The 16,456-nt window shown below is 45.9% G+C and overlaps 1 protein-coding gene across 1 annotated transcript; it reads left to right on the top strand.

The window, feature by feature from the left end:
- The first annotated feature begins 389 nt into the window (after positions 1-389).
- On the top strand, positions 390-11,014 carry Borcs7 (BLOC-1 related complex subunit 7). The gene is made up of 5 exons (XM_028874685.2): positions 390-589; positions 8,888-8,950; positions 9,069-9,112; positions 9,881-9,901; positions 10,732-11,014. Exons 1-5 carry the CDS (start codon positions 452-454, stop codon positions 10,781-10,783), a joined length of 318 nt encoding a protein of 105 aa, XP_028730518.1. The 5' UTR covers positions 390-451; the 3' UTR covers positions 10,784-11,014.
- The last annotated feature ends 5,442 nt before the right edge of the window (positions 11,015-16,456 follow it).

Below are 16,456 nucleotides of genomic sequence, written 5' to 3'. Positions count from 1 at the left end.
GCCAAATAGCCAAGGATGACCTTGAATTTCTGACCCTTCTGCCTCCATCTAGAGAATGCTGGGATTACAGAGTTGTGCTACCACGTCTAGTTCATGCAGTGATGTCCGTAACACAGATGAGGAACCTAAGACCCAGGGGTTGAGTAATTTGTAGCCACACCACTGCTTAAATGGCAGAATTAAATGGGTTGGAATCCAGCTCTTCTGACTCTAAACTATAGATTCACCTAAGTTATATTCCATCCGCTCTAGGGTGGCTTGCTTAGACCTTGTCTCCCACTCTCATCAACTGAGCATTTTAAATCATTTTGGTAAGCAGCTTGAGCTAAGCGCATGCGGTCCTTCCTCTTGGCGGGATTGGTCCTTCCTCTTGGCGGGATTGGCCGCTTTGCATCTCTTTTGGCCCCAGGGACTCGCCGTCGTCCGGCTGCGGTGTTCCCCGGTTGAGACGATGGCGACTGGGACGCCGGATTCGCAAGCACGATTTGGTCAGTCGGTGAAGGGGCTTCTCACCGAGAAGGTGAACACCTGCGGGACCGACGTGATCGCGCTCACCAAGCAGGTGCTGAAAGGCTCCCGGAGCTCGGAGGTGAGCGGGGCGTGCGCTCCCGGGCCGGAGCTGCCTGCGTTCGCTCCGGGAGGGGCGGCGCATTGCATCCTGGGAGTGGAGGCTGCTGGCCCCGGTCTGGGGCGTTCTGGCCGCGTTTCTTCAGTTTAGGGTGAGCGGGGAGAGCTGGAAGAGGCGACGTGATGGGAGCCTGTGTTCTAGAAAGGGGAGAGAGGCACAGGCCGAGCCGCCGCTCCTGCCCGGTGCCCCTTTGTTCTCAGTCCCCTTTCGAAACTCGGCTTGACGTTGCTCTCAACTTCCCAGATTGCTGTCACCCCTTTGTCTGTGGGTTATTATTTATATTTCTGACCACGGTCTTCATTGTTTCTTAGAGTAGCTTTTCCCATTGCCCTCTTCTCCTTCCTCCTCCTCCATGGAATTCTATGAATGGAATGATTTGATGACATGTACACTCTGCATGTTGAAGTAGGTATCTATTCCAGAGAAAGTGTGTGCCCGCACAAAGACATGTGCATGTTCATAGCACTTTTCTTCATGAAACATGCTCGTGGGCAGGTAGACGAAATACAGTGACCCCGCAATTGCATTGGTATGTATTTACTAAAGGGGAATCAAACGTATGGGGTGCATGATGGGCAGACCTATAATCTGAGCTCTCAGGAGGCTAATGCAAGAGGCTGGAATACATAAGGGACTGTTTAAAAAATAAAAACTAGTTGGGCAGTGGTGACTAATGGCAGGAAGAAAGGGTTCTAACTGACTCTACCTTGTCCACTCATTTATTCATTCATTCATTCATTCATTCATTCATTCAGCAAATACTAAGTGCTTATTAACAGCTGGTACTCCGAACAAAAGTAATAATGGAGCAGGGAGTAGTAGCTCATGCTGAGGCAGGCGGATCTCTGTGAGTTCAAGACCAGCCCTAGTTCCAGGATGGCCAAGGCCTGTCTTGAAAACAAAACAAAAAACAAACAACCCCCCCCCCCGTAAAAACCAAGAGAAATGAAGCGTATGTCCATTTTGTTAGATTAAACCACCCACACATAGCTAAGACTTTAGTTTTGCCTTTCTTAAAATGGAAGCCTAGAATACATCTGTAAAACAGAGCACACGGTCTTTTTAGATTTCCATGAATTTCCCCTGCAGATTGGTTCATTCTTCCTTAATTTAGTAACAGGTGGTCTTAGCTACTCATCTTCAACAAGTGGTTACAGTTTCAACCTAGCTTTCATAGAATAGCAAGTCTCTCCTTTTCCACATACCTGTTTTCCTATGTAGTTGTGGTAACCAAACTGTATGTTCTCAGGTCTTTGGGTTTGTGTATGAATGTTCACAGTCTCTGACTCACATTAGTTATGATAACCTGTTGTGGAGCTAGCTTTTACTGACTGGCTACAAAACCAAACAGAAATCCCAGCTGTATAAGAAGTGTTTGTCCTTACTATATTACAGAGCTGTTGAAGTCACCAACCTGCTGTTCTCTGCTGATAGGCTTTGTATGGTTCCATCGGACACACTGTTTTAAGGAGAAAGCTTGAAGAATTTAAAGAATTGTTACATTCCCTTTTCCAAATATAAATTATGCAAATCGTGGTTTGCACAGAATTCCTGTGTCAGTTTTGTTGGCAATCATGTTGGCTTTACTTTTTCAGGATTTATAGAGTCTATTTATTCTGTAGGAAATGTATGTGCATGCAAAATATCCCACACATCATATAATTGCACACACACATTTTTTTCCCTAGATGAACAAATTGGGTGAAGACATGGTATAAATATGTTTAAACTTTAAAGAAGTGGCTTTTGGGCCAGCGAGATGGCTCAGCAAGTAAAGGTGCTTGTCACCAAGCTGGCCCATCTGAGTTCCGTCCCAGCCTGGGACCCATGTGGTGGAAGGAGAGAACCACCTTCCAGAGATTACTGTCTAACTTCCACAAATGTGCTATGACACACATGTCCCTCTCTCCTCTACAGAATAAATAAATACACACAATTAAACATTTTTAAAGATGACTGTAGTAGCACACGCCTTTAATCTCAGCATTTGGGAAGCAGAAGCAGGCAGATCTCTGTGAATTCAAGGACAGCCTGGTCTACATAGTGAGTTCTAGCCCAGCAAGGACTACATAGCAAGTTCTAGCTTAGACGGGGCTTCATAGTATGACCCTGTACCCCATTTTTTTAAAGATGGATTTATATTTAACTATAAAAGGAGCTGTTCTAGTTTTAAGGGGTAAATCCAGGTACCCAGGAAGCTTAGCATTTTTTTGTGGTAGTGCTGTTGGTGTTGACCATTGAACTTAGGCCTAATTCATAGGAGGCAAGTGATCTGTCACTGAACACTGTAGCCCAACCCTGAAGCTTACACTGAGATGCTGTGGATTTATGTAGTCTGAAGAGAAGGCAGAGTCAAAGTTCACACTGTAGGGAAGAGACAGATAATAAACCCAGTGAAACACCCAGCCTTAAGTGGTGAATAAACATTCTAAGGAACATGAATCTCAGAGCAGAGAGTGGTGACAGGTCTCTGGGAAAGTGACATTTGTACAGACAGTGAAATGGAATGCACAGCCATCCATGTGGGTTTCTGGAGCCAGAGCAGAGAGTTGTAGGTAGGACTGTGGATTAAAGGCCTTGAGATGAAATGTGTACAAAGATTGGGTACCAGTCTGGCTGGTCCAGAAAGTGAGGAGAAATGTACTTACGCCCACAGCCAGTTAGTGACAAATGGCTTTTCTCTTGCACACCTGTGCTTCAGACACTCCATTTGAGCCTTGTATTAGTGAGGGTCATTGTGGGGTGTTGTAATTGTTAGTTTTTGCAATGCTGGGGTGGAACCTAGTACTATAGGCAAACATTTTACCCCTGAGCTATACCCAGAGCCCCCACTGTGGTTTGTTTGTTTTTAAATCTATGTGTGGCACTTGTCTTTGTTACTGTAGTGATGTAATTTGTGAATTTAGTGTGTGTGTGTGTGCATGCGTGTGTACATGCATGTCTCTAGAAGACAACCTCAGGTGCTGTTCCTTGGTGTCATCTACTTTTTAAAGATTTTAAGACTAGGTCTCTTTGGCATGGGACTCACCAAGTAAGTGAAGGACACTGGCCATGGAGCCCTGGGACCTGCCCATCTTGCTGGTTCGAGCCACCACATTTGGCTCCCGCAGCCCTTGGGTTCTAGGGATCAAACTCGGGTCCTTGTTCTTACAAGGCGAGCACTTTGCTGAGCTCTATCCCCAGCCTCAGCTGTATAACTTAACAAAAATGTGGGAGGTGATGACATGGGGGGGGGGCGCGGGGGAGTGAGCACACTATAGTTGTGAAAATGAGAAACTCAGTGAAGACGGGTAGGTGAGAAAAACACACTGCGTTAATTATGAGCAAGCCAATGATAAACACGTAGAGAAAAGTTTGTGGAACTAGAAAGATTCTGTACAGATTGTTTCTATGCTATTCCTTGTGAAAAAGGTAAATCCAGAAGTGTTAAGTGGTGTGTGTCTAGTTGGTTTATCTGAGAAAATGCTGCAAAGTGTCAGCGAGTTCATCTTGCATTCTGGGAAAGGCCTTGACTCGTGTAGCTTTGTCTGTCTTGAAACTCACAGAGATGATCCTGCCTCTGCCTTCCCAGTGCTGAGATTAAAGCACCGCCACCACTGCCCCCCCCCCCCCCCCCCCCCAGAGACCAGGTCTTAAAAAACAAATGCAGAGGCAGGTGGATCTCTTTGAGTTCAAGGCCAGCCTGCTCTACAGAGTGAGTTCTAGGACAGCCAGGACTACACAGAGAAACCCTGTCTCAAAACAAACAAACAAACAAACACCCAACCAAAAGCAGAGAGCAAGTGAGGAAAGATAGCCTGTCAACCCTTTCTACACACACACACACACACACACACACACACACACACACACACACACACACACACACACAAAACTGGCCACAGGAATTGGGGGTGTAGCTCAGTGATAGAGTACAGAGTTCTAGCAAGCGCCTGAATTGGATTCCTAGCACCACAGAGAGGAACCTGCTCTTTCATATGCTGTTGGTGGGAGTGCAAGATGATACATCTGTGACTCAGGAGAATTTGTCAACATGTAACAGAACTTGAACCAGGATCAAGATTCTGCATGTTCATCACAAAGATGCTCTAGGATGCAGACTCATGGGAGCGTTTTGGTTCATCTTTGCAGTAGCAAAGACTAGAAATAGCCTCCAAGTCTGTGGGCTGAGACTGGCTGAGTGTCCTAGTGTATCTGTGTGCTGTGGTGTGATATTTGGGGTTGTAAAAGAGTAGTTGAGGAGATTCTCTCACGTGGTTTGAATGAGAGTGGCCCTCATTGGCTCATTTGAATGGTTAGTGGATTGGTTAGGAAAGATTAGGAGGTGTGGCCTTGTCAGAGAAGGTGTGTCACTGGGGATGGGCTTTGAGGTTTGAAAGGCCCACACCAGGCCTGGTCTCTCTGCCTCCAGCTTGTGGATAAGAGAGAAGCTCTCAGCTACTGCTGTGCTCCCTGCCATCATGATGTCATGGACTCATCCTCAGAAACTTTAAGCAAACCCCCAACTGAATGCTTTTATAAATTGCCTTGGTTATGGTGTCTCTTCACAGCAATAGAAAAATAAGATCTCTCTCTTCTCTCTCACAGATATCCAGTGATATATATCATATATAGTGTATATATCACTGATATGCAGATAGATCCATTTATCTCAGGGTTATATTGTAAAGTGGACAATTACAAGGTATGGCGCAGTACCTGTATAGGTTGTAATAAGAGGATGGGAGTGAGGTATGGTTGGCCTTTGGTGTCCTTGAGCTTCACAGCCAACTACAGACTGAAAATGTAGTCAATGTCTGCATCTGTACTGAAACATGTATAGTGTTTTCATTGTTCCCTAGATACTGTGTAACAGTTATATAGCACTTTCATTGTATTAGGTAATAATGTAATCTAGAGTCACACACCTGTGATCCCAGCACTTGCAAGGTAGAGGCAGGAGATCAGAAGTTCAAGATCACCTCTGTAGCATGAATCCTAATTGGTCTAATCATAAAAACCAGGAGTCAGATGCCGGGATAAAAGCTGATAGATCAGAGAAGCAGAGCCACAACCACTAGAAAGTCTTCTTACCTCTACCGAACCCTCAACCTGAAAGGGCTGAGTTCCCTTCTCCTCCCGCCTTATATTCCTGTCTACGCCCAGCCGTATCACTTCCTGTCTCAACCTCCCTAGTGCTGGGATTAAAGGCCTGTGTGCCTCCCAAATACTGGGAGCAAAGGCATGAGATCCCAAGTGCTGGGATTAAAGGTGTGTGTCACCACCGCCTGGCCTCTATGGCTAACTAGTGGCTGGCCTTCTGATCTTCAGGCAAGCTTTATTTGCTAGATCACATACAAAATATCACCACAATCCTCAGTTACCCAGTAAGTCTGAGACTAGACTGAGCTGTGTGTGACCCTGTTTTCCAAAACAAGACATGGGACCGCGGAGATGGCTCCCTGGGCAAGAGTGCTTGCTCTGCAGACACGAGGACCTGCCTACGTTTCCGTTCCCAGCACCAATGTCAGAAGCCAGGCGTGGCTGTGCATACTTGTAACGCCAGCATTGGGGATGTAGACGGGTGGATCCTGAGATCAGGCCAGCCAGCCAGCCTAGCCAAAACAGTGAGCCTCCAGTTCTGTGAAAGACCCTGTCTCAGGCTCATAAGGCAGAGAGTGATAGATGAGACATCTCAAGTCCTCCCCTGGCTTCCCTTTTTACATAGCTGTGTGTGAACTTGCATAGTCATGTACATAAACACACACACAGACACACACACACACACACACACACACACACACAATACGGACACAGCAAAAGCAATAGGCTTCATAGAGCCCTTGGGAAGCAGAAGCAGGCGAGTCTCTGTGAGTTTGAGGCCAGTCTGGTCTGCATAGTGAGTTCCAAGATAGCCAGAGCTTCATCGAGAGACCCTGTCTCAAAACAAACAAAAAAGAAAAAACAAAACAAAAGAAGCCCACCAAAAATGTAAAAGTAATCAAGAGATGGTCTACAACATTTGAAAGGATGGAAGTAGGCAGTATGCAAACCTGCACCATCTTACATAATGGACTTGAGCATCTGCAGGTATCCGGACTAGAAAGAAAGCACAAACTGATAAAACTGCTGCACATGGGAGAGAACAGGACAGGAAGGGCAGAGGTGGAAGGCTTATTTCATTGTTCAAACTTTAGAAGCACATGAGATTTACTAATTTAAAAATTTAAAAAGAAGAATGAACTTCAACAATGCTGATGTTCCTGGAGTTGCATGAATCCTAAATGGTCTTATAATAAAAACCTGGAGCCAGATATCAGGGTGAAAGCTGAAAGATCAGAGAAGCAGAGCAAGCCACAGCCACCACCTCTTACCTCACCAACTCCTCAGCCTGAAAGAGGGCGAGTTCCTGTCTCCTCCTGCCTTATATTCCTTTCTCTGCCCAGCCGTATCACTTCCTGCCTGTCTCCACCTTCCTAGTGCTGGGATTAAAGGTGTGTGCCACCACTGCCTGGCTCTGTTTCTCTTTTAGACTGGATTAGTCTGTAGCCCAGTGTGGCCTTGAACTCACAGAAATCCAGACGGATCTCTGCCTCTGCTTGCCATTAAGTGCTAGCATTAAAGGTGTGTGCCACCACTGCCTGGCCTCTGTTTAGAGGTTTGTTCTGTCCTCTGATCTTCAGGCAAATTTTATTTGTTCAAATATCACCACATCCTGGCTAATTTGGAGTTATCAGTTGCTAGAATTTTCCTAGCCAAGGTGAACAGGGAGGGTTTGATATGTTGGTAGGATGCTCGTAACTGCCTCTGCAGGGTTAGGGTGATGTACCAGGGCCAGAAAGCGGCAAGAGGCTCGGTCTCTGCCCGCCTGTCACCCAGCTTCAGCTTTGCTGAGATCAGGTCACGGTGCTGAACCTGAGCTCACCGTTTCTCTTTGGGCTTCAGGGCCCAGCTGTCACTGAACTCCGAAGTCGGCCTCCACATTTCCTCTTGTTGTCTCTTTCTTAGCTCCGTCCGGCCGTCCTTCCTTCTTTAAGCCTTGGATAGTGGTGACAGTGAGGCTTCTCCCTTCTCCTTCCCTCCTCTCTTCTCCTTTCTTTCTTCCTTTGTGGTATTGAGATCAGACTCAGGGCCTTATCACTCCAGACAGTCACCCACCACTCCAGGACACTCCCAGCCCCTGAGCTTCTTCCCATGCCTTTTTCTTCCCCCTTTCTCTCATTGCACCCCCAGACTCTTCTGTGGGAGGTGTGAGACAGGGTTTCTCTGTGTAGCCCTGGCTGTCCTGGAACTCACTTTGTAAACAGACTGGCCTCGAACTCAGAGACCCATCTGCCTCAGCCTCCCAAGTGCTGGGATTAAAGATGTGCACCACCGCCGCCGCCGCCGCCGCCGCCGCCGCCACCTCCACACCACCACCACCACCACCACCACCACACCAGTGCCTGGCTCACCTGAAGACTCTAAGTCTGCCCTTTTTTATTCTTTGGAACAGGGTCTCCTGGAGCCCAGGCTAGTTGAGAGCTCACTGTGTGGCTGGAGGTGACATTAAACTTCTGGTCCTTCTGCTGCTACTCTCGCATGCTGGGACTCCAGGCCTGCACCATCACGCCCAGTTTGTGCAGTGCTGGGTATTGAACCTCGGGTCCTGTGCACCCAAGGCAGGCAGACTACCCACTAAACTACAGCCTCAGCCCAAGTCTGTTTTTGTTTTTAGATTTATATAATGTTATGTGTATGAGTGTTTGTCTGTGTGTATGTATGTGTACCGTGTGTGTCTGGTACCTGCAGACGTCGGAAGAGGCATGCCCCTCTCCTGGAGTTATGGATGATTGTGATACACCACGTGGGTGCTGGGAACGGATCCTGTGGTCCTCTGTAAGAGCAGCAGGTATTCTTAGCTACTGAGCGGCCACTGTAGCTGCCCAAAGTGTGTTTTTAAAGAACCAGAGGTTGGTGGTCCAGCCAAAGCAGTCCTGCTGACTTCTGCTAGCATCTGATGAAGGGCTGTATGGAGAGCTCGGTATTCTGGAGCCCTGATTCTTGAGGAGGCTGTAGGTGTGGAGCTGTGTCAGAATGGCCACTGTGCCAGTGAAATGGAGTTTCTTTCTTGAGACTGGGTCACTAAATTAGCCGACCTTACTCTGTAGTCCAGGCAGGCCTCCAACTTGCCTCAGCTTCCCTAGCATCTGGGATTACAAGCCTACACTGCCAAGCCAGTCTCAGAGTTGGGAATTTTGATCATTACTGTTTTTTTGTTTGTTTTGTTTTGTCTTCTAGCTGCTGGGTCAGGCAGCTCGAAACATGGTTCTACAGGAAGATGCCATCTTGCACTCAGAAGATGTAAGAAACTATTTCTTTCATGGTGTGTGTGTGTGTGTGTGTGTGTGTGTGTGTGTGTGTGTGTGTTGTATGACCATAGGGAAGTGGACTATTCTGTCTCTCTCTCTCTGTTATGCAGAGTTTAAGGAAAATGGCAATAATAACAACACATCTTCAGTACCAGTGAGTATGCCCTAACCGGCAGTCACCGGCTGTGTAGCCTCAGTCTCAGCCTGTGTTCCTATCTTCCCATGGAGGGAGGCAGGGGTGGGGGGTGGGGGGGTGGGAGGGAGGCGGGGAGGTTAGGGGGAGGGAGGCGGGGGTGGAGGGAGGTGGGTAGGGTTGATCAAGGGGAAAGATACCAAGGCCTCAGGGAAGTTGAGATGTGGGAGAGTGGGCGCTGGGGCCACTTGTTTTGAACCTCCCTGTGTTAACCGGAAGCTCTACAAAGGAAGAACCCATGGGCAGAGCTTTCTGGGATCACGCTACCAATGTGTGGCACCAGAGAGACTAGATCAGTATCTGTCCACTCTGTGCCCAGTGTCTCTCCTCCCCTGGAGATGGAGTGCGATGGTGACTGGTATTCCTACACATAACACAGCGCCAGCAACATAGAAATCATTCAGGTTTTGAAATATACACTCAGCAGCGCCCTCATTGTAATTTTGACAAAAACTACAACTGAATTTGCCTTGTGTTGTATTTTTTTTCTTGTCTAATATTTTATGTGGTGGAGAAGATGCTTGCATACCCTATTGGGATTGTATGGCTGAGAATTCAAGTCCCGATAGCTAATGTTTTTCAGTGTGTAGATACGTGGTTATTCGTCCCCACGTAATTAGACTAAGTTTAACCAGGTGTATTCAGCCTGCCCGTGTGATCTGTCAACGATGACTTCTCTCGGCTCACTGGGTCTCCCTGTTTCTTTCCTTTTTCCTCTTCCCGACTTAGGCAAGAAGCTATTCAGAAGAAGTAAGTGACCTCAAAGGTGGTGGGTGGGGCTGACTGGAGCATGCTGGGAGTGACCCCTCAGAGGTGGTGGGCTGGGCTGCTGGAGTGACCTCAGAGATCTGGAGCATGCTGGAGTGACTCAGAGTGTTGGCTGACTGCACGTGCTGGTGCACTGCTCCAGGATCAGTGGAAAACTGGTTGACATGTGCCTTTAAATGACCATGCTCTGGATAGCCTGTTTAAAATGTGAAGAACACAGTGTATTTTAAAGGTGCGCAGGAACTGGATTCACTGCCTGTTAAGTTCTAGAAGTTACAGGGTACAGAGGCCACCCTTAGGAATAGACATGCATTTAAATTGGTAATATTCATAAACAGAGCAGACATACTAACGTTATTAAATAGTCTCGTTTTATTAACTGTATTAAGTTTTTGTAAGCCTCTTTTCTTTTTGATTCAAGGCCTCACCTGTAGCTCAGGCTAACCTGAACTCACGGTCCTGCCTCTGCTTCTGGAGTGGCGGGTTACAGGTGTGTGCCGCCATGCTCATCGGCACAAACCCTTCCTCGTGGGTTCCTTTTCTCCCAGCCTTGAGCTGGAGTCTTACTGTGTTTCCACGGTGGCCTCAAACTCAGGTTCAAGTGACCCTCCTCTGCCTTAGCCACCCCAGTAACTGGGACAGACAGGTGTGCCACAGTGCCAGACTCGGAGTTGAAACACTTCCGAGGCCCACGTGGACCGAGGTCAGTTTTGACTTAGGTGTAACAAGAGTGAGGTGTTAAAGGATAGCTCATACAAAGAACTGTCTTTCCTGCTCATTTCAGACAACCCTGTTCTCTGTTTGATTTCCAGTGTTGAACAGTCACCTGACCTGCAGGACCAGCTGAGTCACTTATTGAAGTAGCGTGTCACAACAGCAGTGGACTCCTTTGCCTGATGCTGAGGAGGAGGTTGTGGGCTTGGTTCCCATTTTCCTCTCCAAAAATTCATCCAGAAAAGACTTGTGGAAAGAAGCCAGGTGACTGAACTTGGAATCACTTCTTTTGGTTTTTTGAGACAAGGTTTCTCTGTGTAGCCCTGCTATCCTGGAACTAGGCTGGTCTCAGAGATCCGCCTGCCTCTGCCTCCCAAGTGCTGGGATTAAAGTCGTGCACCACCATTGCCTGGCCTTGGAATCGCTTCTTTTTTTTTTTTTTTGGTTTTTCGAGACAGGGTTTCTCTGCGTAGCTTTGCGCCTTTCCTGGAGCTCACTTGGTAGCCCAGGCTGGCCTTGAATTCACAGAGATCCGCCTGGCTCTGCCTCCCGAGTGCTGGGATTAAAGGCGTGCGCCACCACCGCCCGGCATGGAATCGCTTCTTAAATTGAATTAACCCATACTCTTATCAGATATTTAAGTTGTGTTGAATTTCATATTAAAATAAATAGGCTCAATAATTAGCACTGAAAATAAAAGATGGCCTGTTAAAAGCCGTGTGGCTGTATTGTCTAACACGATCCTTAAGCACACTGCTGTTGCTGGAGGGCTTCTCTCCAGGTTCCACCAAGCCCCGCAGTCCCACAACCCACGTATAAAATAATCACTCAGACACTTATATCACTTATAAACTGCATGGCCATGGCAGGCTTCTTGCTAACTGTTCTTATATCTTAAATTAACCCATTTCTATAAATCTATACCTTGCCACGTTGCTGGTGGCTTACCGGCATCTTTACATGTTTGTCCTGGCGGTGGCTGCAGTGTCTCTCCCCCCTTCCTGTTTCCCCAATTCTCCTCTCTCCTTGTCCCACCTATACTTCCTGTCTGGTCACTGGCCATCAGTGTTTTGTTTATATAGAGCGATATCCACAGCACACTGCTGTCTTTTTTTTTTTTTTCCTGAGGCAGTGTGCTCTGTGTAGCCTGCTGGCTTTGAACTAACGATCCTGCTGCTGCAGCCTCTCAAGTGCTGGGATTACAAACCACTGCACCTGGGCACTGAGTAACAGTCTCAGATACTTGGGAGGCTGAGACAGGAGAATCACTTGAGCCTAGGAAGTTGAGACCATTCAGGGCACTACAGTCTTCCTGTCTCCAAGAAGGGGCGGAGGGAGGGGCTTCTGTTGTGAACATGTGAGACTAATTCATATTTTAAAAAACTTTTAATCATTCATTCAAGAATTTTCACTTAATGGACACAGAACATGGATAATGGTTGTTGTTTCTCCCTTAGTCACAGCAAATTCTTATGTGAAAATCAGGCCAACGATGTCCTCTCTGGCCAGCTGCAGCCCCTTGCCTTGACCTTTGTTACTGGCTCCTTTCTTTCTGTGACTCTTGATTAAGTGACCTTGGTTCATTTTGTAATCATTTATAGCCATTCCATTCCCTTCATATTTGGAAGTAACGTCACACAAGTGGATGTGCTGATAATTAAGTTACCAATGATCTACATAAAGAGACCCCATCTCAAATAAACCACAAAGTCTAAAATACAGAAAACCACAAGTGGCTGTTACAGCTTCATACTTCAATATACTTCAGTCATTAAAGTGTAAGTTAATAAATGTATCACTGACTATGACATGGATAAAATGAATTAGATTTGAAAAGAGTTCTCTCTCAGCTTACTACTAAAAATTTGGTCAATGTAAAAAAGTCTGGTGCCTTATAAAGACATGACATTACAAAACTAATATTTGAAAGAATATATCTAGATCAATATGAGGAAGAATTTAGCACAAAGTGTTAAAGGAGCAGCAGTTAAAATGGCATTTGCTTGTGGTACCATTTCTCTGCCTTCCACAAACTGTCTAAGAACAGACCCTTTCCATATACTCCCAGCAAAAAACATGGCCATTAAAAGCTGGTGAGGTGGCTCAGAAGTTAGAAACACTTGCTGCTTCTGGAGAGGGCCCAGGTTCAGTTCCCAGCACCCACTTGAGACAGCTCACAAATGTCTTCAAGTATAGCTCCAAGGGACCTAATGTCCTCTTCTGGACTCCTCAGACACCTGTGTTCACATATACATGCCTGAACACACATAGACCTATACATATACATAATAAAAAGTGAGTATTTAAAAAAATCAGTAAAACATCCATTTGCTAAAGAAAATGTGATTTTCATCTAAAAATAAAAAGCAAGATTATATAACAACATTTGTGGATATTGATGTTTAAATTTATTTTTATGTGTATAGATGTCTTGCCTGAATGTATGTCTATGTACCACATGTGTGCAGTGCCTGAGGAGACCAGAAGTGTTGGATCTCCTGGAGCTGGAGTTACAGACAGTTGTGAGCCATGATGTGGGTGCTGGGAATGGAACTCGGGTCCTCTGGAAGATCAGCAAGTGCCCTTAACTGCTGAGCCACCTCCCCAGCCCTTGAGGACTCTTAGGGAGGCTGACTGCTTTTGAAAGCTCTACTTTGTTTTCTAATTACAAAAAAGTTCAGGGTAGCCAGGGCCATGTAGTGAAACAGTATCTCAATTTTTCTCTTCTATTTCTTTGTTGTGTATGTGGTGGAGGTGGTGGGGGGACACACATGTGGAGGTTAGAGGAGCAACTTATGAAATCAGTTCTCTCCTTCCATCATGAGGATCCTGGTGGACAAACTCAGGTCATCAGCCATGGTTGCAAGGGCCCTTACCTGCTGAGCCATCTTGCCAGACAAAGGCTTTGTCTCTTGAAACATGGCTCTGAACACTTAACCAAAATCAGCCTTCCTGGTCTGGCCTACAATTGCTGGTCCAGTAGTTTTCCAAACAAGTATGTGGCAGTCTTCTCAGGACTACCCTTGGAGATAAGAACAGGAAGTTCTCTATATATGGTCTTTCTTTTAAATCTTAAAAAATCAAGATGGAAGTGGTGGTGCACACCTGTAATCCTGGCACCTGAGGGCAAGAGGACCTGTAGGTCAAGGCTGGCCTCAGCTATAGGGAGTTTGAGACCAGCCTGGACTAAAGATCCTTTCTCAATTTTCTACCTCCTTAAAAAATTAATTTTGTGGGCTGGAGAGATGGCTTAGAGGTTAAGAGCACCGACTGCTCTTCCAGAGGTCCTGAGTTCAATTCCCAGCAACCACATGGTGGCTCACAACCATCTGTAATAAGGTCTGGTGCCCTCTTCTGGTCATACATGCTGTATACATAATAAATAAATAAATCTTTAAAAAAAAATAATAATTTTGCTAATGTTTGATACAGCTTGCCTGAAGAGCTCAAATGGAAGCCTGCCTTCCTAAAGAAAAGGTGGCTCAGTGGTTAAGAGCACTGAGTGCTCTTCCAGAGGACCTGGGTTCAGTTCCCAGTACTCACATGGCAGCTCACAACTGTCTGTAACTCCAGTTCCAGGAGATATGATATTCCCACACAGACATACATGCAGGCAAAACACTAGTGCACATAAAATAAAAATAAATAATCTAAAAACTAAAAAAAAAAAAAAAAAAAAAAAGGAATGCCTGCCTTCAGCAGAGATGACACACAGCACAGAAGCTATGTGTGTGGCTCCGTGGTGGTTCCCTTGCACACGTGAGACCCAGGGATCAACCTTGACCACTAGGAAACACCCCCAAAGCCAGAATACAGCAAACTGGCAGCAGAGGCCCTGCCTGATCAGAATGATTGCTGCTCACCATCCGACCCAAAATCAGCCCAGTGTACCAGGCACCATGAGGGGAGAGTGGCGGGAGTTAAAGCTGATGATGGTTTGCTCATTGTGGTTTATAGGGGTGTGGTTACCAAGTGATTCTTGTGACTAACCCACAGACAGAGGGTAGCAGTACAAGTGAAGATGAGCACATCCTCTCCCAGCCCTCTGACTGAGACAAAGCTGTCACCAGAACAAGGAGAAAGGAACTGCTTGGTTCAAAGAACTCATTTTATGGGGAGAATGTTTTATTTTTCTGAAAAGTGATGTTCAGGAGAGCTTTGTTACGTAAGTGCTAAAAAGTATATGATGCCTATTAAAGTTGTCATTTTTTTTACACACTTAATAGTTAGAAATGTCCCAATCTAAAACTATTCCAACAAGGATTGCCTGTGGGTTTTTTAAATGATTTATTTTTAAAAAATATTTACCTTTATATTTTCAAAGAGTCAGCCATCCTCCAGGCACTGTGTTGTGTTCTGAGGAAACACTTTGGAGTGGTTAATAATTAGCTCTGCGACCTTTTGCAAGTTATCTAACCGAGGAAGGTCAGAGCAGGACCTCAAGGCAGGAGCTTGGAGCTCAAACCGTGGAAGGACCCTGCTTTTGGATCTTCTCTGCTGCTCCTGCCCAGCTGGTTTTCTTGCACAACTGCCCAGGGGATGCCCCTTAATGATTGATTTTTATTTTATGTGCATTGATGTTTTGCCTACATGTGTATCTGTGAAGGTGTTGGACCCCCTGGAGTCACAGTTGTGAGCTGCCATGTGTTGCTGGAAATTGAACCCAGGTCCTCTGGAGGAGCAGCCAGTGCTCTTAACCACTGAGCCATCTCTTCAGCCCTGGGTTTGTTTTTTATTTTTTATTTTTATTTTTTTTTATTTTTTTTTTTTTTTTTTTTAATTTCTTTTAGCTTTGCGTTTTGTTATTTAATTTAATAAAGATTTGATTGAAAAACTTTCACATTTATTTTTTATATTTATTTATTTATTTATTTATTTATTTATTTTTTATTATTATTATTATTATTATTATTATTTTCCAGACAGGGTTTCTCTGTGTAGCCTTGGCTTTCCTGGATCTCACTCTGTAGACCAGGCTGGTCTCGAGCTAACAGAGATCCGCCTGCCTCTGCCTCCCGAGTGCTGGGACTAAAGGCCTGTGCCACCACGGCCCATCAACTTTACATTTATTTGTGCATGTATGTATGCATGCTGTGGCCTGCATGTGGCAATCAGAGGACAACCTGCAGGAGTTGGTTCTCATGTGCATTATGGGGATGGAAACGAGGTCCTCAGTCTTGGTGGCAGGCACCCTACCCACTGAGCCGTCTCCCTGCCACCCTGTTAACTTTCAACAACAATTAACAGCAGGGAATTGGAGACTTACTAGAGGGACTTCAACATTTCTTTCTGAAATGACATGGGATTGAAAACAGGAAAGTAAATTTCCTAAGAGTCTACTTTCCTATCTAGACATCCTTCCATTTATCCTGCTACATCGCCTTATCTTGATGAACAGCAAAGTTTGATTCAACCACAAAGCAGGTAAGACATACAAACAAATGCAGGGGATTGAGGTGGCGTAGCTGTAAAAGCGAAAAGCATTTGCCACACAAGCCTGATGCTGGATCCCTGGAACCCACTGTGGAAGGAGAGAACTAACTGTGAAAGTCGCCCGTCTCCCTCCACGCATGGGCTATGGTGCTCATGCATGCACACACTGAACAATATAAAAGACGTACAGAAGTAATGGGAACAGAAACACTTTTTAAAAATGCATCCTGCCGGCGAGGTGTCTCAGCAGGCAAAGGCACTTGCTGGCAGACCCTATGACAGAATTCTACCCCTGGTGCCCACAGTGTGGAAATAGAGAACCAACTTCCTTAAAGCCCCTTGGCTGCACGTGTCCCAGGGCACCCCCACCCCACAGATACATCAGATGTA

The sequence above is a fragment of the Peromyscus leucopus genome, chromosome 1, assembly GCF_004664715.2.
Source record: "Peromyscus leucopus breed LL Stock chromosome 1, UCI_PerLeu_2.1, whole genome shotgun sequence".
NCBI lineage: Eukaryota > Metazoa > Chordata > Mammalia > Rodentia > Cricetidae > Peromyscus > Peromyscus leucopus.
The sequence above is the reverse complement of the archived record's forward strand: the minus strand, read 5'-3'. Positions and strand labels throughout refer to the sequence as shown.

Coding starts and splice junctions, on each gene's coding strand:
- Borcs7 (XM_028874685.2), top strand. CDS start 452: ATGGCGACTGGGACGCCGGATTCGCAAGCACGATTTGGTCAGTCGGTG. Junction 8,951..9,068: donor CCATCTTGCACTCAGAAGAT/GTAAGAAACTAT, acceptor TCTGTTATGCAG/AGTTTAAGGAAAATGGCAAT. Junction 9,902..10,731: donor CAAGAAGCTATTCAGAAGAA/GTAAGTGACCTC, acceptor TTTGATTTCCAG/TGTTGAACAGTCACCTGACC.